Genomic DNA, 23,865 nt, shown 5'->3' with positions numbered 1-23,865 from the left:
CTATGTTTTTACCAAAAAAAAAAAAAAAAAACTACTGTCACAAAAAGTCAACCTTGAATAATTAAAGCCCATGTATTCCTAATTCAAGACACAATAAGGTTATAGAATCAACAAAACCATACACAACCCATTTTCTAGGAAATGATTCTCAACTTTTGTTTTCTTCACAACAAAAACTACCCCATTTTAAATTCAATGTGAAAGAATCTCAATCCTCTAATTTAGAACTTGTCCATGTCCATCAGCAGTATAAAGTCAAACATCTATCTCCATTTCTCCTCTATTGTAATCTTAATATAAGAAATTGACCGACTCTATCGATTCTTCGATGTAGAAGATAGATCAAAGAGGCGAAAATAAGGATGTACAACACCTGATAAAGGAGATGGCGATGATTCTAAGCGCCTTCATTCCGGATATGGCCACTCGATTGGGCGAGTTGATGAAGAGCGAGGTAACGAAGCTTTTGGGCATTACAGGAGATGCAAAGAAGCTTCAGAGAAGGCTCGAGATGGTAACAGAGTTTCTTGAGGACGCTGAGAAGAAGAAGACGCAAAACGACGAAATCAAGAACTGGTTGAAAGAGTTGAGAGAAACCATCTATGAAGCTGATAACATCATTGACCAGTGTTGGATTGAAGCAGAGAAGCACAAAACCAAGGAACAACAGGCAAGTGCAATACTACACAAGTTTCATAGTTGGATTATTGTTATTTTCGGTAAGAGTTTAAGATCGACGAATTTAAAGTGTTCGACTATGGCTGTTCTGATTTTAGTTTTGCGTAGATGTTTTTGTACAAAAGACACCTATTTTTTATGATAAAATCTTAGTAAATGATCATTTCTTGTGTGCCTAGTTTAGTTTCAAATTTCTACAAATATTTCTGACAAATCAATTGTACCATTCCTCAAACATCTTGTAGATTAGCTATGAACTTAGGGATATTCTTTATCTGCACAGGGACGTCCGCTTCTCCCTATAGTTTCTTGCTGCGACAAAGTTGAGCTTCGTTACGAGATTGCGAACAATCTAAGGCGTCTAAATCAGAAAGTGAATGCCATCTTAAAGGGAAAATCTCAGCTCCTGCTAATATCAACAGTGCCCAATAAGCAGACAACCAAATTAAGTCGTAAAATGTCTCAAGTACTCGAGTCTGACACTGTTGGAACAGATATAGAGACTGATACTGATAATTTGGTTAAGATGTTAACAGAAAAGGAGAAAGAGGATCACCTTCTCTTTGCGATAGTCGGGCTGGGCGGGATTGGAAAGACGACTCTTGCTAAAAGGATAAACGAGAATGAAAGAATAAGGGGTGTTTTCGAAATAATATTATGGGTCTGTGTCTCGAAAGACTTATCGGATACCAGCCTCCTCACGAAGATCATCGACTTAGCTGGCGGAGATTCTACTGAGGCAAGATTTATTGCTCAGCTTGAGCCCATTTTGGCGAAAACAATAGCACAAAAAAGATTCCTGCTGGTACTCGATGATGTATGGGATGCACAAATCTGGGAGGATTTGTTGAAAACTCCATTAAAAGATGGCGCTAGAGGCAGTAGAGTTTTAATTACAACGAGATACGAAAGTGTCGCTAAGAAAATGGGGGCTGTTCATGTCCATAATGTGAAACAATTGTCGACCGAACATGGTTGGATGTTGCTCAGTCGATCAGTAACTCCAAATGAGGAGGAAATTCACAATTTGAGAAATATTGGGAAAAAAATTGTCGGGAAATGCAACGGCCTTCCTTTGGCAATCAAGACGATAGCAGGTGTTTTGAGAACTAGGGAGCGAAGTAAAAAAGAATGGAAGCGAGTCTATGAAAGCAAATCATGGTCTTGGAAAGAGCTTCCTCCTCAGGAAGTAATGGGAGCTCTTTATTTAAGCTACAATGATTTGCCGCCTCATTTGAGACAATGCTTTCTCTATTGCTCATTATTTCCTGCAGATTTTACTATTAATCGACGCATTCTTATTCAGCAATGGATCTCAGAGGGATTGGTTGAGATGAAAAAAGATGATTCTACGCTAGAAGAGATAGCAGAAGAGTACTGCAATGAATTAGTAGTAAGAAATCTGCTGCAAATAGAGCACGAATACCATAACGGGAAAAGTTTCAAGATGCATACCCTCTTACAATCTTTGGCGCAATTCCTCTCGCGAGAAGAAATTTTCAAGGACGATCTCGAATTTGACCTCTCATCAACGACTCGACGCGTATCACTCGCGAGCAAAGAAATAATGGGAATCCCCAATGAAGTCAAAAAGCAAGAGAGCCTCAGAACATTGCTTCTCTCCATGAATCCATTAAAAGGGGGTGGCTTGGACGACGTCTTTGTAAAGCTTCGTTGCCTCCGCGTCTTAGACCTTAGTGAAACAGCAATCAAGCAAATTCCAGACACATTGAGAAATTTAGTACACCTTAGGTACCTCAATCTTTCTTCAACAAGGCTTAGAGAAATCCCCGAATCTATTAGGCATCTATGGAACCTTCAATTCTTAGGCCTCAAAGAGTGTAAGCGACTCCGTGCCCTTCCGAAGGGACTCGAACAGCTAAGAAGGCTAAGAAGCCTTGATCTTGCAGGGACTGAGATCAGTGATGTGCCATTTAAAATAGGTAAGTTGAAACTCCTCAACACACTATCGGGCTTCGTCGTGAATGGTGCGGTAGCGTCTGAGGAAGAGCTGAATGGGTGCACTTTAGAAGAGATCAAGCATCTTTCGGAACTTAGAACACTCCAAATTGTGAACTTGGAGAGGGCCATGAACCATATCAATGCACGGGGGGCGGAACTTAAGAACAAGCCTCATTTGACGGAGCTCGAGTTAGGTTGTAGCAGTGAGAGCAGAGACTATTACTCATTTGAGCTCCCGACGACCATAAAAAGAGTTGAAGAGATCTTCGAGGAGCTCTGCCCCCCACCATGCTTGGAGTCTCTTAAGATCACTAACTACTTCGGCACAAAGTACCCATCTTGGATATCAACTGCTTTGCTTCCGAATCTCCGTCGACTAGATCTTAGTAACTGTAGGCTCTGCCGACGGCTTCCACCGCTAGGGCAACTCCCCAAATTGAAATTTCTGTCCATAACAGACTCTTACGTAATTGAGGCCATCGGCGACGAGATGGTAGGGACCGAAGAACAGGTGGCATTTCCCAAACTGGAAAAGTTTCATATACGAAACATGGCCAATTTAGCAAACTGGTCCGGATTCGAAACCGGGACGCTCCCACTTCTGCAATCGTTCCAGCTCGAAAGCTGCCCTAAAGTGAGATCCTTACCCGACGGCCTCCAACGTGCCACTGCACTACGAGAGTTATGGGTGGTTGACGCGAAGATTCTCGAAGTCATTGAGAACCTCGAAACACTTGAAGAACTCAGCGTGTGGAACACGCCCAGATTAGAAAAGATCACAAACCTCCCCTCCCTCAAAGAGCTTAGCATAAGCTACTGCCCTGCATTGAAGACTGTAGAGACAATCGGTTCGCTACGACGAGTGCACATTTACGACTACGACATGCAGGAAATTCCGCAATGGGTGGGATTAAACTCCTCGACAATTCGGTCATTGGATTTGGCATGCTCAGATGAACTGCTCAAGAGGTGCACCATCGGTGGTGCGAATTGGGAGCTCATAAAAGATATCGAGCATGTTCACGGGTATTCNACGAAGAGATCACGGCTTGCTCTTCTCCTCAGGGAAGGCGCGGGGTCGAACGCCGAGCCGCTGAAGAAGTGCCGGTCGCTGATTCTGGTGGTCGGGCGAGGGACGGAGGAGGACGACGACGACGATGATGAAGGGAAGGAGAGAGAGAACTGCAGCAAGAAAAAGAAGAAGAAGAAGAAGAAGAAGAAGAAGAAGAGAGCTCTGTACACAAGACACAAGACAATGGTGTTGCTGCGAACGAGGAAAATGCCAAAACAAGCCACGAATCGCCGTTAAATGCAACCCTGCATGAACCACAAACTAACAAAGAAGAAGAAGTCGTTCATACAACCAAAGATGCTTCTTTGATACTCGATTCTTCGCCTGCGAATTCAAATTCAAATCCAAAATTTGAAGCTGATGAAGTGGCTGTTCCTTCGTTGCACAGAAACGCTCTCTGCGGCATTTCGTCGAACACCGAGGAGGACGAGTTCGTGGACGCCGCGGCCTGCTTCAGTCCAATAAGAGGAGGCCACGTGGAGGCTCCGGCATCCGAGGTGGCACCACCACCACCACCACCACCACCTCACCGTCACCGTCGCCGTCGCCGACGACGACAGGATGACGTGGCGGCGGATGCTCCGTCGGCCACGTGGCGAGCGGAGGGGGCGGCGAGTGTGAGGGATCGGCTCGTTCTCGTGCTAGCGTTTGTGTCGATTACGCAGCTGTTCATTTCGTTTTGGTTGGTTTTGAAGGTGTGGGCTAAGGTAAAGTAGAACGAGGTTTAAAATTTAAAAAAATTAGAATAGGGCACATTTATACTGTACTTGTTTTTTTTTTTTTTTTTTTTTTTTTTGGGTTGGAGTTGTAATAATGTGTATAATAATAATTCTATGCATAAAGTTTGGTTAATTTAGATATACGGATACTACACTAAATAGGGTGCCTAAATGAATGGGATTTGATTAAATTATATCGTTAGTAATTGTTAGATTGTTCTGGATGATTTATTAAAAAAAAAAAGGTCTCTGACAATTCAATTGTTCCACATAGAATAATATGAAAAAATGTGAAAAACTTGTATGTGACAGGCATACCTGAATTGATAATTGAGCCTAATAAATGTTTTGAGCAAATTGTTTGTACATACCAAAATATTAGTGTTAGTGGATTAGATGTACCAAACAAAATATTAGTGCTGATGAATTAGATCGTTACAGTATCATAGTCTCTACCCATTTGTAACAATTAAAAGAGAGGTATAGAAACAGACCTTTTTAAACACCAATTCTATATAATTTAATGTTTTGAAAGAAAAAGTTTTCTTTTGTTATTATTAGTTACCTTACAATGCATGATATACATCCGCTCAAGTGACAAATAACAACTTATTTTCAAATATTTTGAAAGGTGAAAATATATAATTTTTCAACTTTTTATTTTTTACTGTCAAAAAAAATTTTGAATGATAAGATCTTAAACAATTTACTGTTCATTCCTACATCTTTTGATATACAAATTTTTTAAAAAAAAAATAAACAAACAAACAGGATACCGAATGAGGACGTCACCAAACAAGGCCTAATATTTAGCTAACTATATTACATTACAAAAATTGATTGTAATAATTCATAAACATCGAGCCAAAAATTACAATAAATTAAAATCTAAGAACCAAAATATCACGTCTCATGGTTTAAGAACCAAAAGTGCAACTTTGACAAATTTTGTAGAGAGAAAAATGTAGAGCTTATAATAATAGTAATGCTCAATAGAGAAACTCATTTCTCACCAAAAAAAAGTAAAAATAAAAATAAAAGAGAGAGATATACTTATTGCTGCTTATATTATTTTTCTCAGCATAAATTCTTTGCAATAGAATGTGCAAGCAAACAACAGAGCACTTGCTGTCTACAAGTCTATAATATTTTATTTAACAATAAAAAATAAAAATTTAGCAGTAACTTTCAGTGATGCCTTTCTACATTGAGCAACAACAAGAACGAAAAAGTCCACCGGCCGACAAATTCAACTACATTGTTTTTTTTTTGTTTTCCTTTTTTTCGCTTAACAAAAGAAGAAAAGAATTGCACCAATACCAATCGAGGACTAAAATATCTGGAATTGTTCCAGAAATTGGATTTGACCAAAACTACGAAATATGAACTACATACCAAAATCAAAAAGCTACTCAAAAGAAATAGAACAATGCGAGGAAGGAAATGTTGTGAGTTCCCAGTAACCATTCACAAAGAGGTAGAGAAAAGAGTCAACAACTGTTATTATTTGATAAATTCTAATGTCGGATAACACTATCATCAAAATAAAAGTAAAAAGTTTTTTTAAAAAAAAGGCACTAATTTTCCCCTCTTGGGTTAACCCAAAGACATTTACCCTACAAAAATGTCTCATGAAGAGATATCTGCCCGAAAAAATGATTTGCTGGGCATTTTGCCCTAGTGTCATGGACTCGTGAATGTATGATTCAAGACCATTTTGCTGAGGCGAAGCACCAAATTGAATGCTTTGATCTTGAAAGCAATTAAAGAGAGAAGTTTGTTAAATATAGAAATTTAAATAAAACCTATGTGAAAACTCACAACTCAGACTTGGATTCTGTATCTTCATTGTTATCGCCTTTTGAACTGTCAGGTGGTGGAGGTGGAACTGACTCGGGTGGCTCTAGTTGTTCCCCTAAGATTTTTTCGGTTACTCTTCTCCCCTCCGCATCGAGATCAACCCACTCGGATATTATTCTTCTAGCACCCTTCAGAACAGAGAAAAAAGATTGGATGATATGCAACTTGGAGAAAATAGTAGAGAAAATTTTTTTAAAAAAATTAAATGAAGAGTTAAATTACCTGTAGCTTTGGCTCCTTTGTCATGGGATTGTTGCAGAGATCAATGGTCTTTGCCCTTGACTTCGTCGCGTTCCCACACCAAGACTCACACCATAACCATTCTTGTGGGAGAGAGAATATCGGTACCGTGTGCTGCGCATAGTTTGGAAGGTCCTGTATATAGCAAGATGTTTATAATAATCCTTTCTATAACTGTGCTTCCGGTGCATCTTATACAACTGGTGAATATGCCAATACATCTTATGCAGTGAAAATTTATATTCCCAGAGGAAGCAACATTATGGCCGTGACTGCTGTTAACCATAAATGCAGTTTCATTCGTCTTTGTACTTGTAAATTAAGGCTTAGAAGATATGGGAGATTTACCGTCTTCAAAATTGAATAAACTCTCGAGAACTTTACCTGATCAAGATTGGAGAGACTGTTGGGATCCTTGCTGAGGGTTTCATAATATACCCTCAGCGTATCACCAGCCGCCATTTGCCGAAACTTGACCAGATCAACAACATATAAAGCACTGTAGATCAAGTGTCAGTGCACATCAAATCTTAACTGATCAAACGGAATATAACAAGATGAAAATTCCATCTACCTTATATGGTAGGGTTTTCCTCGTAAATGATCCTTCCAGAAACCCTTTTACAAGAAAACATAAGAGTTTCAGAATGCAATGCTAGAAAAAAGAAAAAAAAAAAAAAAAAAAAAAAAAAANCATCTACCTTATATGGTAGGGTTTTCCTCGTAAATGATCCTTCCAGAAACCCTTTTACAAGAAAACATAAGAGTTTCAGAATGCAATGCTAGAAAAAAAAAAAAAAAAAAAAAAAAAAAAGAAGAAAGAAAATTTCTCTAAATTTTCTGTAAAGATCTAGAAGTCCATAGTTAATAAGGATATTAACCTGTCTCCAAAATCGATATCCATCCATCTCTTTATTATTGTCACAGAATGGTGTATACGCAAGAGGCCTCCCTTTCAGATCCATGTCATAGAGCTCTCCCATGTCTGCTCTAACAACTTGATCTGCATCAACAAAAATTACCTGCACAAAGTACCAGGAGGGGAACATGGAGAAGTCATTCATGCTTACATAGGCACAAAGATGTTTAGAAATTTTTGCATATAAATGTACCCTACATTTTTACCCAACTTCAAAATACAGCGAGCAGTTTGTTTAAAAATTTTCATACAGCAAAACAAAAAACTAGCCACTAAATTTTTGAGAAAGAAATAAGACGAATAACAATTAACAGTGATGTGAGAAAATTTCTGAAAACCTTCTTGAGCGAAAGAGGAAATATGACATCAAGAAATAAGATTTTATAAGCCCAAATGATCCGCTGCTTCTCCTTCTGTTTGTGCAACCATGTGGGCCACTTGTAGGTGATAAGCTCATACTCAAATCCATACTCTTGTGCCATATATGGGATAACATCCTACATGTGGAGTTAGAAAGTTAACAAGCAATAGTTTTACCACATTACTGGACCAAAAAACAAAAAAACACATAGATACCTTGAATGGAGGGGAGAGATAATTTTTTATGAACCAAAATTTGACTGGTCGTAGAGTATTCTTAAGAACACTCAATATCATGATCTTGAGGAAGCGCTCATAGCTGCATAATTAAGAAAGATTATGAAATCAAAGTCGTAAATTATCATTCAAAGAAGAATACACTAACGACAGATCAGTATATACATGGTACGAGCCTGTGAATTCAGAAAATCTCCCTCCCCCCCCAAAAAATGGAAGACAAAATAGCTTGAATAACAAATATTCTGAGACAATACTTTCTGACGGGGAAAAAAATTTGAGCTATCTCATGTTTGACTTTGTAAGTCTACACAGGTTCTTGTGCTGTTTGCATTCTTGTGCAGGGAATCACAAGAACAATGCCAGCTGCATTGATCATTAAAGATGGCCTGCTACAATAAACAGTGGGACATTCTTAAATGGATTCTTGACTCCGCATTTAGATGGCTGCAGTTGTGGATTCTTAGCTCCCTGTGTTAAGATGGCTGCAATGGTTGCATCAGCAGTTCATCTTTTTCGTTTACCTCTTTCTGTGGGTGTATGAAGGGGAGAAAGAAAGAAAAAAGGGAAGGCAGCGGAAGTAATCCTATGGTCTAAGTATGCCTTCGATCTCTGCGACCCTGCTGCCAAGGATGAGTGATGGACCAGAAATAAGATAGCTCAGGCTGTTGTTACATGCCAAATGAATGCAGGTCAATTGCACTACAGCAGCAAATGCAGTGTAGGCAAACTTATGTGCAACAAAAACAACTCCTAGCCATATTTGATCAGAAAGCATAGGAGAGCAGTAATATCATAACTTTGTGCCACACATTGCCCTTTTAACAGACTCTGAATCTTAGTATTTAAAAAAATCATCAATCAGTTTCAAGTGTCAACAGAACAGAATCATTCATCACCCTTCTAACAGACTCTGAAGCTCGAGTTTTTTATGTTTTCTCTGGTAGAATACTTAATACGAGAGTTACAGATTCTGAATCATGAGTTTATATGGTTTTACTGGTAGAATATTTGACAGAAGAGTTACAGATTTACAAAATGGTCGCAAATAGGTTTACTACAAAGTAATTTTGTGGATAATTTTTTTAAAAACAAAAGTGATTTTCCACTTACAGGTGTCCAGAAGCAACAGAAAATATATTAATTGTCTCCCCATGCCTTCCACCCTTTAGATCCTGAAATGCAAAAGTTCATACCAATATTGTTGGCAATTTTCCACCAAAAAAAATAATAATAACAATATTACTACTCTCAGATGCAAAAATAATAATAACAATATCTAATATCATTCCTCGAATATGACAAATTACTTGTTTCTGGTAATCTATCTTCTTCATGTTTGCAAAGATTTAAGATGATTTAATATGTTTTTCGTAATCAATCGCCTATTGACAGGAGCCACTAGGGAGCAGATGATTATGGATTTTTAAAAAAAAGTGTCCTCAGAAAGCTTGGTTGATTGAACACGGATTTTATGGCATCTCTATAGAACAAAATTAATTTTTCTAGTTAGAAAGGAAAAGTGAGGTTTGTTTTGCTCTGCACTCTCCCATACACACTCAGGTTCCACCCCTAAACACTCTTTCTACATCTTGACTGTTTTCTTCAGAATCTACTTAGTACTGAGTGAACAAATTTGTTTTCTTTAGCTTCTTTACCATGTTTTCTTTGATATTGGAATGTAACATCTCCCTATAATAATATAAAAACAACAGTTGCCGTCAGGAAAACAAACTAAAGAGAAGAAAGCAAATAACCAGGATAGTCTCATTTTGCTTTCTTGACGATCCATTTCCACCAATCAACCCAGACGCCCACTTCAAAATATTGGTATTCCACCTGTTATTGCTTTCCTGCCGAACAACAACCATGAAATAGGTAAACATTTTAGACTTTGAAAGAATTGTGTTTTGACCTATAATTTGTACAAGAACATACCTTCTTCTTTTCCTGAAGTTGGTCGTCACCAGAAGCATTTAACAAGTCCTCGTGTTCCTTTCCTCTTCTCTTCTGAACCTCTAAGTGTATAAGTTTACCCCTGAAGTCATTTATAGTAATAAGCTTGGAAGACGGATAAGATTTGTTTCCATTTCCAGTTTCCTTCAACATGTAGAGCTCTGAGCTTCGACCGGGAGCAAGCTGTAGATACCATACCCCAGGAGAAACTTTCATTTGCCAGTAGCCCAAGTTTGCCATGACAAGTGTATCCACCAAATGAGGCCTTTGTTTTGTACCGAGAATCAACTGGAGTCCTCGGGGTGGGTCCCGATCCTTTTCTGAACAGTGACCTGAAAGACAATATCTTCTAATAAGATTCTGTCTCAATCACTCCAGATCCTAAGCCGACCTGGATATGTAGGATTTTTTTCTTAAATCTATCAGATTCCTCATAGGATCAATCTAACATCAACGAAGGAGCTTTCACATTAACATCTATATACTAACAGACCCATGCATATAACAAAATTTCGAAGGCATCGGTGGTATATAAGTAAGAGAATTAAGTTGTTAAAGGCACATAAAAGATGATTCAGATTTTACAAAGGCATATGTGTAAAATTCATGACTTATAGGGGAATATTAGCATATCTCCCATTAAGGAATTAGTCAAACCTGTCAGAAGAAGTGCTTCAAGTTCAAACACTGCTTGCAAGGTCCTCACATCATGTAGGTTCTCTAACAAAATATTGTCCAAGTCATGGCTGATAGAATACAAAAAGTGGCATCAGTTAAACTTAATCAGCTAATTGTCTTCTTCTGATACCTTCATTTAGTAAGAAAAATAATAATAATTAAGCAACTTACATGGCAACAACTGGCTCAACAAGCCATGGTTCCGGAACATCAATGTTCATGGTGAGTGTCTTGGACAAAGGCATATTTGGAAAGAATGCTTTAGGGCCATGTACGGAATAATCGGTGGTGCTGTAGTCATCCTAGATTATAAGGTTAAGTTAGAACAGAAGAAAAGAACGCACATTTTAGTACTAGCAAATATGATTATATACCATTGAGGGAAGAACAAATCTGTAGTAGTTCTTCAAAGGAAGGTCCGCAAGAGAACTCTGCAAATTTTACATTTGTAAGAATATAAGTATTTACAATTTTTAAAGTAAATTTTAAGCATGTCAAAATCTGCTGCTCTTCTCTTGGGAACGCTAAAACATTATCATTGCCATCCAAGCACATTCCTACCAAAATGTAGGTAATTGGAGCAAAATCCAAAATTGAGTAATCAACAAAATCGACAAATCAATAGAACCGACTGTCAATTTGGCATCAACTTGCCAGAGATTTGTGCTAGGTGAATTTTTGTGAACCTGACCGAATGTTTCTAAATTTGCCTCTTTAAAAAGTTCACCATGTAGAGACGCCAACCACCAGAACAACCTTGTTCCGACAATTAGGCCCTGCATTCTCAAAATATCATTCTCAACTTTTGATGCCACTGAACCGAATTGCATGCGAGCATATTTACTCAGTACTAACCAAGTCACTAATCATCTGAAGCAGCCAGAATATCTCTAATCATATCAAGCTCTTGTCACAGTGGACAATAAGATAAAAGGGACTACTATGAACACCTATTTACCACTCATTTTCATTCCATCCAGATTATCTGAAAAGTCAATAAACTAAATTAACATGTTTCAGGTCTGAAATGGTTCAGCACTATTTTTCAGGTAGATATGCAGACACAGATCAAGCACTCGAAGGAAGGGGAAAAAAAAATTAACCCCACCACCTCTGCCCCAAAGAAAAATCACAACAAAAAATAGGGGAAAAAAATAAAAAATGAAGAAAAAAGGAAAAAAGGTGCTTGAAAACTCTTTAAGAAATAAAGTAAAATGGAAGAAGACAGACATTTGACCTAAATTCAAGTGTCAGAATCCAGTTTTACAATAGAAGACCCAAAACACAATGCTTCTATTATATCATCATGTAGTATGTGATATATCAGAAATCCCTACAACTACATTTAAATGTTCTCATGGATAGCACAATCACCATGCAGATTCAACACAGAACATAGGATCATATTAAGTACTTACAATTGGATTAAGCACAATTCTCATGCTAGGGTGAATGCGTCTCCAAAGTACCAAGAGAAGCGGAGAAAGCTTTTGCCCAGCAGGACTTAATGGATCGATAACAGCATCAATGTGTATACTTGAATTCACACCATTTAGAATGACAGCACTGAAGAATAAACAGTATTAGAAAAAATTGTTCTATTATAATTTTTGTATTTACATGAGTTCTTCCGCTGCCGAACATAAAGAGAAAACTATTAATAAAAGCCTGTGCATGCTTTCATGGCCCAAAGTATCTGTGAAAAAAAGGGGCAAATCTTAAAAGTAGCAATAGATAGCTCACCTGTGTTCTCCATTGAGAATTTCAAAACGTGCTCTCTCTGAACTTCGTTCGCGGATAGACAAGGATGATGAAACCACCATAACAAGATCACTATAAAATTTGCTGCACACAGGCATTGCAGGCAGGTAAAAAGCTATGAAAAATGTTTACAATGGATACCATGACATAACACGATCTAGTCCATATAATGCAGAATCAAAAAGAGGAAAGATATGTAGAATGCATGTAATTTTTACGATGCACAAGTGCCAAAAGGACCAATAAGGGAGCTTACCTTGTTAAGTAGTCTGGATCAACATCTACCCACTCCACCTCTTCAATAATGTCTACAATGTATTTTATTCGTAGGTTATACTCCACAGAATCCAAAAGACCAAGATCATCACTTAGGAAGGAGTTCCCGTCATTTAATGTAAATATCTGCGACAATGATAGCCAAAGATGATGAGTAATAACAAAATGCATTTCAGGAGATATCAATGTGTTCTCAGAAGCTTAAAAATAAAAAAGGATAATTGGCAACTTAAAGACTATCCTGAAAAAAGAAGCAAACTATAGATTAATGAGACACAGAAAGCTCACCCGTCCATTTGTAATCACAGCATTAGAGCCAAATTCAAGCCCAAGCTGCCCAAATAAAAAGTTTGAAACCTGCACAATAATGAACATTGTTAACTTGACGGAAGTTGTTAACTTGATACTTGTTAACCAACATATGAAGAACCATCTACCAGAATTATCAGAATTACCGGCATATGAACTACTCATAAGAGACCAGGGAGCATCAATTATAGAGAAGCTAAGTCAAATTTCAATGATAGGCAAGTACAAAGCACCAGAAGTATCAATAGTTTGTTGAAGTGCAATAAGTTAATGTGTTTCCTTTGTCATGAAATAGAGTACCCATAAAATCAATATTTGTTATGTGCAGAGAGATCAATAAATAATAACACCTTGCAAATATGACACAAGCATGAAACAAATGTTACGATTACTTTTTATAAATAAATGTTAGGATTATCAAACTGACAACAAACCAAATATTTAAATACATGAACATGACTAAAAGCCAGAAAGAAAAGGGCCTTCATATGAGAAACTATTGCAAAACACGAAGAAATTGTATACTTACCTTATCCCTTTTTTCCTGATCCTTGTCAAAAGAAAAGCTTGTGAAGATTGCTTCATACTCTTCAACTGGGAGTCCATTCTCCCCAGCTAGTTCATAAACCTTTTCCGAAATTATACTGACGCCATCAGAATCCACCAAAGACCCAGACATGTACAAGTTCTCATAGAAGGTGCACAGTTCATGCAGGAAGTCGAAGACTTTCTCCTTGTTACTTGAACCACCAACATAAAAATCAATGCAAAGAGATCAGGCATGTGAATTCTCCATAAGAATCAAACATAGGAGGAGAATTCCATACAGTTCTAGCATAAATCCAACATGCACAGTACCTGAATGAGGAGGCAGTCTTTCCAAAAATCTTATCTAAAAGGAAAGCAGATCTTGAAGCATCACCAGCGACATAGAGCAGTAAACCAATGCGGGCTCTTTCAGATCCTCCCATCTATATGAAGCCAATAGACAAAAGGTAATGTGAAACTCAATCAAAATACTATGATAATCACATGAAATAACCATTTGTACCAGGTAACGTATCCCCTCATGCAGCACTTTTAACCCTGACCTAGAAGCAACATTCACAGCAAGAAGATGTGTCACTGGCTTCAAATCATCCACAGCTGCAAAAAGATCAGAGAATCTTTAAGTTAAAATTTAAAAAAAAAATACATGGGAACTCAATACCGTCTAGAGCTGCAATTTCTGAAGGAAACTTACATCCATGAGAATGTAAGTAGGCAATGTCATGAAGTACAGAATCGCTCTGAAGAAACGATGCAAAGAGGGAAACAAACTTTTTCTTGCCCTTGTCATCTCCAATAATCTGGTAATAAATTCCATCAGGTTACAACTTTGAAAACTAATCAAGTGAATATGCTGCAGAAAAATAGTTACTTACAGATGGGTTGTAGCGTCCGTAACCACTCTCTGAAAGGAACTTGTCTAACACATCTGTGTGAGAGTTGATATGACCATAATAAACTTGTTCTTGAATCCTAGGAAGTTCTTCATTCATAGCATGCATGGTGGAATCCTACAGAACAGCTCTAAACATGTGAGAGTATGCACAAAATATTCAGAAAGAATACAGTTTATACAAGTCAGCAGCAGCACAGCACTACCTACCAGCTAAAACTTAAATTGCGAAACTTAGCAAATTTAGTTTAACAATCTTATTACGGACTACACTAGCATAATTATTTAACTATATACCAGTACCACTGAAAATTAATAATAAGATGCTATGTAAGAGACAAGCAGTCTTGGCCAAGGACATTGTCCATCAACTGCATCTTCTCAATTGATTTTATGCCTTAAAACATCATGAAATGAGTTCCAATGAACTTCGTCCACACAAACTAACCACACATACTTTAGAAATAACCTTTTTCTATTGCCTTTTGATAGTAATATTTACCATGCAAAGCATGCAAATAACCACCCTTTCCATCACTAATGTAACAACCCAGCCCACTAACATTAATAACTCGTTGGACCCTAAAATACTAGCCCAAAATGCTCAAGCCCAGTTATTATTATTTAGGTTTCTAATCCTTATATTCCCAATCATATTCCCTTTCCCAGATGTGGGACTATTCCATCAAGCGTCACAACTAAGCAACTTAATGAACAGCATTGGAGTACATATCAACACAAGCTAGTGGGGAAAGTTAGAAAAAAGAGAAAGAAAGAAAGAATCCTAAATTAACCTCCTCTATACTAAAAATAAGTTTGCAACTTAGACAGCCGCAAAATTCCCAGCTCCGAGAACAATTCACCTCCATAACTAAAACATTTTTAGATACATCCAGTGATATGTTCAGTCTGACCATATTACGATATACCATATTCAATCATATGTATTTTGTGCCGTGAATTATTTGCATAAATGCATCATAGTTAATCATAAGTTGTAAGATCTACCCATTTGAACAACCCTAACAAACAGGTTTTGTGTAGAGAAATTTAGGTTCATCATAGTTAATGGAAGAAGATCAAAATATATAACAGAGTAGGGTATGATAGAATGGATTTTGCAACCAATTATCAAATTTGTTAAAACCCATGAAGTTTCACGCCAGTTGGTAGATCAAGGCATAATTCACCTAATAAGAGGCCAGCTGTCAAACTTAGGAGGCAACTAAATTAGCTGGAACCATTCATATTAGTCAAAGTATATAAGAAAAGGTTGAAAAATATCAAAATGCTTCTCCATTTCCAAAGCATTTAAATGAACAATATTACGAAATTCGATCATTGGAAGCTTTCTTCATAAGGCTATGCCACAAAAGAGGAAAAACACAAGGCATTTATACAACCAGTTCATACATCACAAGAAACTATAAATGGAAATCACAGCACCACCTATGAAAGGATACTGAATATTTTCCAGGTTGTAAAAAGACAATTTGAATAGGAATTAGGAAAAGAAAATATTTACCTCAGTTGGTTCATACACAAGGCCATTCATCAACAGGCAGCACCGAAGTTTAAATAAACCTTGCTTAAAAACAACAAGGGAACTCTCTTCAGCAGCCTCTTTATATTTGGTTTCTTTTTCGATTTTTAGTAACACATCTTGAGGAGGGGATTTAGCCTTTGACCTGCAGAATACAAAGACGTATAAGAAGAGATGGAAAATTTGCTAAATCTAGTTTAAGAGAAAAAGAGTTTTCTACAACAAATTGAGGCAAATTTTTAGCATGCCTACTTACAACAAAGTATCAACAAATGCTCCTTCAACATGATGTGCTTCAAGCATTTCTTCATTAAAATTGTCAACATCACTCCATTGTTTTTGTATCTAAAGGAAGAAGAATCAAAACAATCAAAACAATAAGTCCATTTGATTTTCCATCAAATTTCCCATATAAAAACAGCTCCAGTAAAAATGAAATAACCAAGAATACAAAATGCACCTAAGGGGTTCACAAATGTACTCAATTCATGACATTTCTGGAGTTCATGTTTAGAACTTCAAAGTGAATACGAAGTACCAAATAATTATAAACTAATCTCAAAACTAGTCTCAAAACTCAATTGTATCTTGCACTTGATATGTTTAAATCCATGAAACATGAAATCAAAATCCAAAGATCTATAAAGGCATCAAAATGCAAGAAGAAAAGCAAGTTCATTTTCAAAGATAAAGACTTATAATTTACATAACATAAACATTATAATTTACATACAAGCAAAGAATTCAAGCCCCACCAATGCATTGTAGTACCAGCAACCCACCGATTGACAATATCAATAAATTGCTTTAAAAGTAGGCTTTATGAAAGTATAATATAATGGATCAAGTACTATCTCCATTTTCAATAACAATGGAGAGAAGAATGGTCTAAACTCACTGGGATAACATACATTGCTAAGAAACTCGAAAGCCAAATGTGTTGTGTATGTTTCTTTGATGTACAGGAAAAGGCGTATTATCTGCAGAACACACAAAAAGGATTATCAATGGCCAAGCCATAAGAAGAAAGTGGAAACTAAAAAGCACAATTTCGGTAATAAGCAACATAAATTCTAAATTACTAACAAAAGAAATAAGATCAATAGAAACAAGCGGCGGATAAGCAACATAAAATTTGAACTGACAGTGCACCATAACAAAACCAAAAAAATCAAAGTTAGCCACAAATCACGTTTATCAGGTCAGGCACAACGTGGAGCTTTGAAATTAATAATGACCTGCCATCAGAAAAAAAGAGATAATCTTACATGCTTGCATAAATTTCAAATGATTCACCACCAATTATGCATTTTATACCAGAAAGAACTCCAGTTATAAAGGTGGTGAAGTATTCCCAGAAATATCAGAATTCGGCAGTGAATAGTGAAACATAGACATTACATCCAGTTAATACTCAAATATTCTAATAATAAAGTTGAAGTCTTGAAGAACCTTGGGACCTGCACTACATGACTTGTCTCTTTTTCACAGTTATTTTATTTAGAATCTAAGCGCATAAAGCATAAACTAGAATCCCGTTGTTCATCAAGAACTTCAAAAAGTAAAAAAATAAATAAATAAAATAAAATAAAACCTATTCCCTCATGACTGAAGAAAAAAAGTATTTCCAAGAAGCTATTGAAAACAGCATTGCAGGGGAAAAAACCATGGGAAGGTACCAAATCTACTGAAGAAAACATTTCAACAAGAAAAACAGAATTTGTCATGTAAATTGAGCCTGTGGAGTGCACTAAAAAAGAATAGCCGCCGCTAATGTTTGATACAAATGGCATGCATAAACCATTATGGTAGATTCACCTATAATCTTGGAATAGTAAGCAAACAGAATCATGTCTAACTGCCCAGCATTGACATTTGCAGATTTGCCCCATCACATTTCAGTTACAGTAAAAACTTCTTTGCTAAAAGAAAATTAATAGCACTAAGCACCAACGTCTCAGCCACATGCATTACAGCCACGCACCAATGTCTCGGCCATGCATTATAGCCACATATTTCCAACATGTTTTTACTGTGAGCTCATTAATCACCAATTTCACTTCAAATAAAATAGAAATTTCGAAATTACAGTATAGGAAAGGAGATTACCAAGCTGGAAATGTCTTCCCTATTTTTGGTGCCATCCGACAATGACGGAAGATTGCCACCATTTTCTTCAATAATGTTGACAAGTTTTGAGGAGTACAGTATCACTCCAAACCTCATCGGTACACTACTTTGATAGAGAGATAGAAGCATGTCGATAGTCTATAAAGTTTGGCAAAAAAGAAATGAAAGAACAAGAGTACTCACATGGTCAGCACAAATTTATGATGGAACTTTCAGAACAATAAAAGACTGCATTAAAAAAGAGGGGAAACATGCCTCGACGCCACAAGGTGTAGCAGGATCAAGTACATAAACAGCATGAAACAAATTTTTCCGTATGTAGTGGAGCTGACCGGGAAATACTGGCATTAATATCTACATCATCAAACAAAAAGACGGCATTGTCAAAAGGAACAAGTTAAAGATAAAAGTGCCTGCAAACTACCACCAATAAAAATGTGCATTTATTGTTGCTCAAGTGTAATAACAAATTTTAAAAGAAAAACAGATAGTGAAACCTCATTGATGTTACTTCTCCACCTCTTGTACATGTTATCTTCCTCCAAGTTATTAAGATAGTGAACATGAGACGAACGAAAATCAACACGAAAAGCATTAGAGTCGACTGGTGGCGCTGCTGACAACAGCTTCTGAATGGTGCTTTGAGGAATCTGAGATATAAATAACTATGTCAATTGAACTGGTGGCAATATTGGTGAAATGAAAATCGGTCTATTCTTTCTTCTACATTAAAGGAGGGTTTGGGGGGACCTTAGAGTGACACGTGTCCCACCAACCCTCCTCCTCTCTCTCTCTCTCTCTCCCTCTCTCTCTCTAGATATATATATATAATTTTAAATTCTAAATTCTAAATTCTAAATTCTAAATTTTAGATATTAAAATTTTAAATTTTATAATTTCAAATTTTAAAGTTCCAAATTTTAACGTTTATAATATTTATTTCTAAATTTCAAACTTCAAAATTTAAACCCCTAAACCCTATAAAATTAATTAATTAATTGTATATATAATATAATTAATTAATTTTATTAATAATACGCGTAATAAATTGTGTAATAAAATCTAATCCAGTAGATACAATCGAAATCATGTAAAATGCTGACATATAAAAAAAAAATACAAATTTAAATTTTTGGAATAAGAATTTATAAATGTAGTGTGTGTCTGTCTGTATAAATAAAAATATAATTTTATAAACAATTTCTTCTACTATTTATTTTTCTTTTATTTATTGATTTATTTAAATTATTTGGATAGATTTATCTCAAATCTTTTTCACATAAATCTTTATAAAATAATTTAATTACTAAATAATTTAATTAGTAATAAGCTATTATATAAATTTACGTTGCACATATATCAATTTTAATCATTTTTATTTAAACATATTTAATTATTAAATTATTTTTACTATAACTTTTACTTAATCAATGGTTAGACTTATAAAACTATATAAAAAATATATAAATATAAACTAAAAATTATTATTAAAATATTTTATATCCGCAGCATAGAGCGATTCTTTCACTAGTCTAAACATGAAAAGAAAGCCAATAAAACTTTGAAGACAAAACAGGACAAGTATATATATTGGAGTTGGATTGGATCTGCTGGTACAACAACTGTGTTATCAGAATAATACATTGTACAACAGGAGTACCAAAGTAAAAGTCATGCTGACTTTCGAAATAGTCCCCAAATTCCTAATTTTGAAAGAACATAAATGATAAGTCATTGCAGTTCTTCGAATTGTCCTTAAGTCATCAACCAACAAGACAACAAGAGAGAGTTTCATCAAAGGAAAAACATTTACCTGCACTTTCGAAAACTGATCGGCCAGCGACAATTCTTCATGAACCAAATCCATTAACCTACAAGACAAGAAAATAGATTTGAATAATTACAAATAGTTTATAAAGCAGGCACTAACAAGTAGTGCATATATCTGCCACCTAAAAAATGTAGTGACTGTACAAGCATTAAATTTATTTGCACACTAACAAAAGGTCATAACCACCTCAAGAATTTTAAAAAGTACTTTTTTACAAGCCTTAACCAGTTAAATTAGAGCGCATTCAAGTTGGTAGCAATAATGAAATGTATATTTTAGTTCTTCGAGTTGTATTAAAGCACGTCAAAGTGCATAGGTTACAGCAGGGAAAATGAATGAATCCCTGTCTAAACAAAATTTTGCAGATGCAACATATTATATTTATATAATCCAACAGTGGAAGAGTATTACAGGTAGAGATCGATATCCTCGATACTGATTAGGGCACCATTCAAGGCCATTAAAGACTTGCCAGGAGGGACCATTCGCTGGTTTGCAAGTATTTCATCCTTGATAGAGGCATCAAGCTGCATACAGGAAGTACAACTCAGAAGATATATTAACAACAATATCAGATGCTTAATTGCTTACAATGTAGGAATTTCCAGAAACCATCTTACCTTCATGCGAGATAGTGAAGAAACTACACTGGGAAAGTTTTGATTGATTTCTTGCATTGACAGTAAAGGATCAGATGCATGAACAATCCTTTGTGCAGTTTGATGACCCAGGTCTGCAGCAGAAGACAAAAAGTTAAGAGCAGGCAGCACATCCTTCAAATGAATTATGCATAATCCAGTCAATGAATAGAATGATAGGAGATAAATATTCTGGATCAATCACGAAAATCAGTACCCTTCAGTTCCCAAACTTCCAATGTGTCGGATATTGTTGATGATAATAAATAATCTCTGAAAGCCATGACCTCAGTTGTAAGCTCTGGCTTGCGTTCCTGAAGATCCCAATTCAGAGAGAGTAGAGTATAAGATTCTGTTTCATGGCTACTTCTATAAATCATAGAAATCTCCTAGCAATGTTTAATCTTACAAGAGAATAAAGAACAAACCAAGATTTTGGAAATTATAAACCCTCTAACTTCTTGACTGAGGTCTTCAGTCCTAGAATCTTCGGAAGTAACACCTGCAGTATACGGAATTAACCGAGTATTTCCTTAGCACAAAAATGAGAAAAAAAACAGTGCCACAGCCAAATATTTCACAAAAGAAGATTCTGTACAGTCAGACTCAAACTAGTAACATGGTCGTAAAGACAACAGAGAACAGTTGCAAAATTCATAAGCATGTAGATTTACCAGTCAAGTTTTACTTGAAGATACATACTACAGGTGTTTCGATATCCATCATCTATAGCTCATTATCAAAACAGTAAAAAAATCAAAATAAATCATAGAATCATTAACCAGCTACAGCCCCGCCAGCTTGGGATCCTAGGAAGGAGTATTTTAGATGAAAATGAAAGGCGATTAGATCTATGTGTAACTTCATCAAGCAACCTTTGTTTACTGCAGTGTCATCCATAGCCTTGTACTCCATGTTTTTCAAAGCAAGCTCAACCCCATAACCAGCCAAAGTAACTGCATCTACAGAACCAACGGCACTGCAATAGCTAGACTTAGCTTGGCATCCAGACGGCAGCACAGGCCGCAACACATACTTCACTTTTCCCTGGAAGCAGCAAACAACTTGTTAAATAGATACATCAAGAATGGCACAATATAAAACGTACATGATGACAACAAACTGTACGAATTTTGATTAAACACAGCTGTGTTAATATCTTTCACCGCTATACACAAAAAATGAATGCAAACAAAAGCGTGTATAGTTTGTAACTCGTGACTGAAAAAATCCCCAAACCTAGGATTTTACCTTTTTAGATGCCTCCACTAGGATAACATGAAACTCTTTGAAGCACTCTGTCCCAACAGCCCCATATAATATAGCAACTGGACCAGTAATGCTTGAATGGGGGTAAACGTGATCAAATTCAAAAAGCTCAGGCTGCTCAGAAGAGTCCACAGCTCTGTTCCAACACTCTTGTTCTAAGTCTCCAGTAGTATGATCAAGACAAATTAAAGAAAGTTTAAATAGTAGGCAGAAATAATTTAGCATTAACAAATGCAACTTACAGTTTGGATGAGTCCTCAAGCCATTGAAGTAGACCACTCACATTAGTAAGCAGCACATTACCAGTGTCTACCCAACAACAAGTTCCTCCAGAAATTGGATTTGTATTTTTCTGAAAATGCTCTTCATTAGCATCATTATTGACTTGCTCTGATTTGCCATAATCTGAAGAATACAAAGAGTCCTGCGCCAGCTTCCTGTACAGCTCTAATCTAGGTGATGCTGACCGGAGAGTAAGAGAGAACTCAAAAACTGATCCCAAAGATTCACTTAAAAGTGACTGTGCATCCTCAACGATTTTCTGGAGGCAACATTTGGCTGTCAAGCATTCGGAACCTTTATCTGGCTCTATCCAAAGATCAATGAACTCCCAGAACAGATTCTTCCATTCTTTAGAAAGCAACTCGCTGTCATAATAAAAAGAAGTTTCAGTTATCCATCAAAATCCCTTTTTTCCTTGATTAACAAGGTGTGTAATTTAAAGATTTTGATCAAGAAACTCTTTTATTCTCTAAAAGCAACAAGCTTCAGAAGTCAGTTCTTCGATGCAAACATAAACTATTTAATAACAGAAGAAAATAGGCATGTTGAAAATCAGTAAGTCGTGTTTATAAATGGCCAATTTGTAGCAGCATTAGGGTTTTGAGACACTTCATCACTTCATCTTTCTACAATTATTCCAGTATTATGTGTTATATGGTCAAACTCTTAATTGTATAAGCCATTTCCAGCATGAATATTATATCCAAATGATTCAAGAGATCCAGCAACAAACAAATGCACCCACCAACCTCAGATCTAAGCACACTTATACCATGTAGCCCGTTACTATGTATTTATCCGTGTGTGTTGTGCAATTATTTCAGCAGCCAATGTGCTAAATGCAATGAAAGGGTGTTCCAGCTTGAGATAGAAAGTTAGTGCTTAAAGTATAATTCACGACCCCGTTGCCAAGTTTCATCAAATTGTGTCCAACTCACAGTATACCAGTTATCTCAATATATTAATTCCAATCAAAATGCTTCCTTTACTACTTCAATCAAAGAGTCTAAAGAATTCAAGTAAAAAATTACACTTTAATGAAGAAAACGCTACTAATTACCCACATAAACACTGAAACATGGAGGAAACTGAACTACGAGATTAGCAAAATCACACAAACCAACCGAATCAGATATGATGCGATCAAGTGAATAGCATTAGAGAGTTCAAGAAGAGATCATACTTGGCTTCGAGCAACAATGGAGTCCCCGCCCACTTCGCCCGGAGCGACGCTTGGACGTTCTTCGGCCTCGGGGTCTCGGCTCCGGCTAAGTTCCCGGCGAAGCCGAAGAGGAGGAATAGGAGGAGGAGAGAGACGACCACGGCCTTGGAGGAGGACGATCTGAGGCGGAGCCGCTCCATGGGAGAGCTTCGACTTCGGACGCGGGATCAATAGGCGATTATCAACGCAGGATCGATCCCATTTAGAGTTAGGGTTAGGGTTCGAAAGAGAGTGTGGGAGAGAGAGAGTGGGGAGAGAGAGAGAGAGAGGTTGGAGAGATCCGACGCGAGTGGACTTCGCCGCCGACCTGGTCGCGATGGGCGAATGCGAATTAATCGTAGCCGTTCGATTGGTTACCAAGTTTCAACGGTGTGTTTTGGTCGTGAAACAGCAGGGAATGGATACGATCACACGGATGAGATTGGCCGCGTGCTTTGTCGACGGTCGAGATCACATTAAAATAAAAGAGAGAAAATTTTCAG

General features: G+C 36.7%; 3 protein-coding genes across 4 annotated transcripts; 2 read left to right on the top strand and 1 right to left on the bottom strand.

Annotated features, from left to right (window-relative positions):
* LOC109714065 (putative disease resistance protein At1g50180) lies at nucleotides 386-983 on the top strand. The gene is made up of 2 exons (XM_020238472.1): nucleotides 386-670; nucleotides 924-983. The coding sequence occupies exons 1-2, from the start codon at nucleotides 386-388 to the stop codon at nucleotides 981-983; spliced, it is 345 nt and encodes a 114-aa protein (XP_020094061.1).
* On the top strand, nucleotides 615-4,758 carry LOC109714064 (putative disease resistance protein RGA3). Its single transcript, XM_020238471.1, has 3 exons — nucleotides 615-3,760; nucleotides 3,916-4,209; nucleotides 4,744-4,758. The coding sequence occupies exons 1-3, from the start codon at nucleotides 1,136-1,138 to the stop codon at nucleotides 4,756-4,758; spliced, it is 2,934 nt and encodes a 977-aa protein (XP_020094060.1). The 5' UTR covers nucleotides 615-1,135.
* LOC109713970 (UDP-glucose:glycoprotein glucosyltransferase) lies at nucleotides 5,910-23,699 on the bottom strand. Of its 2 annotated transcripts, none has more exons than XM_020238302.1 (37): nucleotides 23,345-23,699; nucleotides 22,122-22,526; nucleotides 21,862-22,015; nucleotides 21,486-21,657; nucleotides 21,039-21,112; nucleotides 20,828-20,924; nucleotides 20,593-20,705; nucleotides 20,384-20,499; nucleotides 19,955-20,012; nucleotides 18,639-18,791; nucleotides 18,397-18,495; nucleotides 18,121-18,279; nucleotides 16,923-16,991; nucleotides 16,268-16,356; nucleotides 15,994-16,156; nucleotides 14,452-14,586; nucleotides 14,271-14,376; nucleotides 14,079-14,173; nucleotides 13,886-13,998; nucleotides 13,557-13,767; nucleotides 13,007-13,075; nucleotides 12,699-12,844; nucleotides 12,425-12,526; nucleotides 12,100-12,247; nucleotides 11,056-11,112; nucleotides 10,853-10,983; nucleotides 10,661-10,749; nucleotides 9,986-10,335; nucleotides 9,805-9,900; nucleotides 9,161-9,222; nucleotides 8,027-8,129; nucleotides 7,789-7,947; nucleotides 7,413-7,553; nucleotides 7,233-7,276; nucleotides 6,916-7,030; nucleotides 6,514-6,666; nucleotides 5,910-6,419 (listed from the first exon to the last, which is right to left on the bottom strand). In XM_020238302.1, exons 1-37 carry the CDS (start codon nucleotides 23,521-23,523, stop codon nucleotides 6,249-6,251), a joined length of 4,896 nt encoding a protein of 1,631 aa, XP_020093891.1. In that variant the 5' UTR covers nucleotides 23,524-23,699; the 3' UTR covers nucleotides 5,910-6,248. The 2 variants fall into 2 exon arrangements, with proteins under 2 accessions (XP_020093891.1, XP_020093892.1); XM_020238303.1 differs by lacking the exon at nucleotides 7,233-7,276 and adding an exon at nucleotides 7,106-7,149.

Source organism: Ananas comosus, linkage group 8 (genome assembly GCF_001540865.1).
Source record: "Ananas comosus cultivar F153 linkage group 8, ASM154086v1, whole genome shotgun sequence".
In the NCBI taxonomy this organism is placed as follows: Eukaryota; Viridiplantae; Streptophyta; class Magnoliopsida; order Poales; family Bromeliaceae; genus Ananas; species Ananas comosus.
Note: the sequence above shows the minus strand (reverse complement) of the source record. Positions and strands in the feature narration are given on the sequence as shown.

Coding starts and splice junctions, on each gene's coding strand:
- LOC109714065 (XM_020238472.1), top strand. CDS start 386: ATGGCGATGATTCTAAGCGCCTTCATTCCGGATATGGCCACTCGATTG. Junction 671..923: donor ACAAAACCAAGGAACAACAG/GCAAGTGCAATA, acceptor AACATCTTGTAG/ATTAGCTATGAACTTAGGGA.
- LOC109713970 (XM_020238302.1), bottom strand. CDS start 23,523: ATGGAGCGGCTCCGCCTCAGATCGTCCTCCTCCAAGGCCGTGGTCGTC. Junction 20,925..21,038: donor TTATAATTTCCAAAATCTTG/GTTTGTTCTTTA, acceptor TGGGATCTTCAG/GAACGCAAGCCAGAGCTTAC. Junction 18,792..19,954: donor ATCAGTTTTCGAAAGTGCAG/GTAAATGTTTTT, acceptor TTTATATCTCAG/ATTCCTCAAAGCACCATTCA.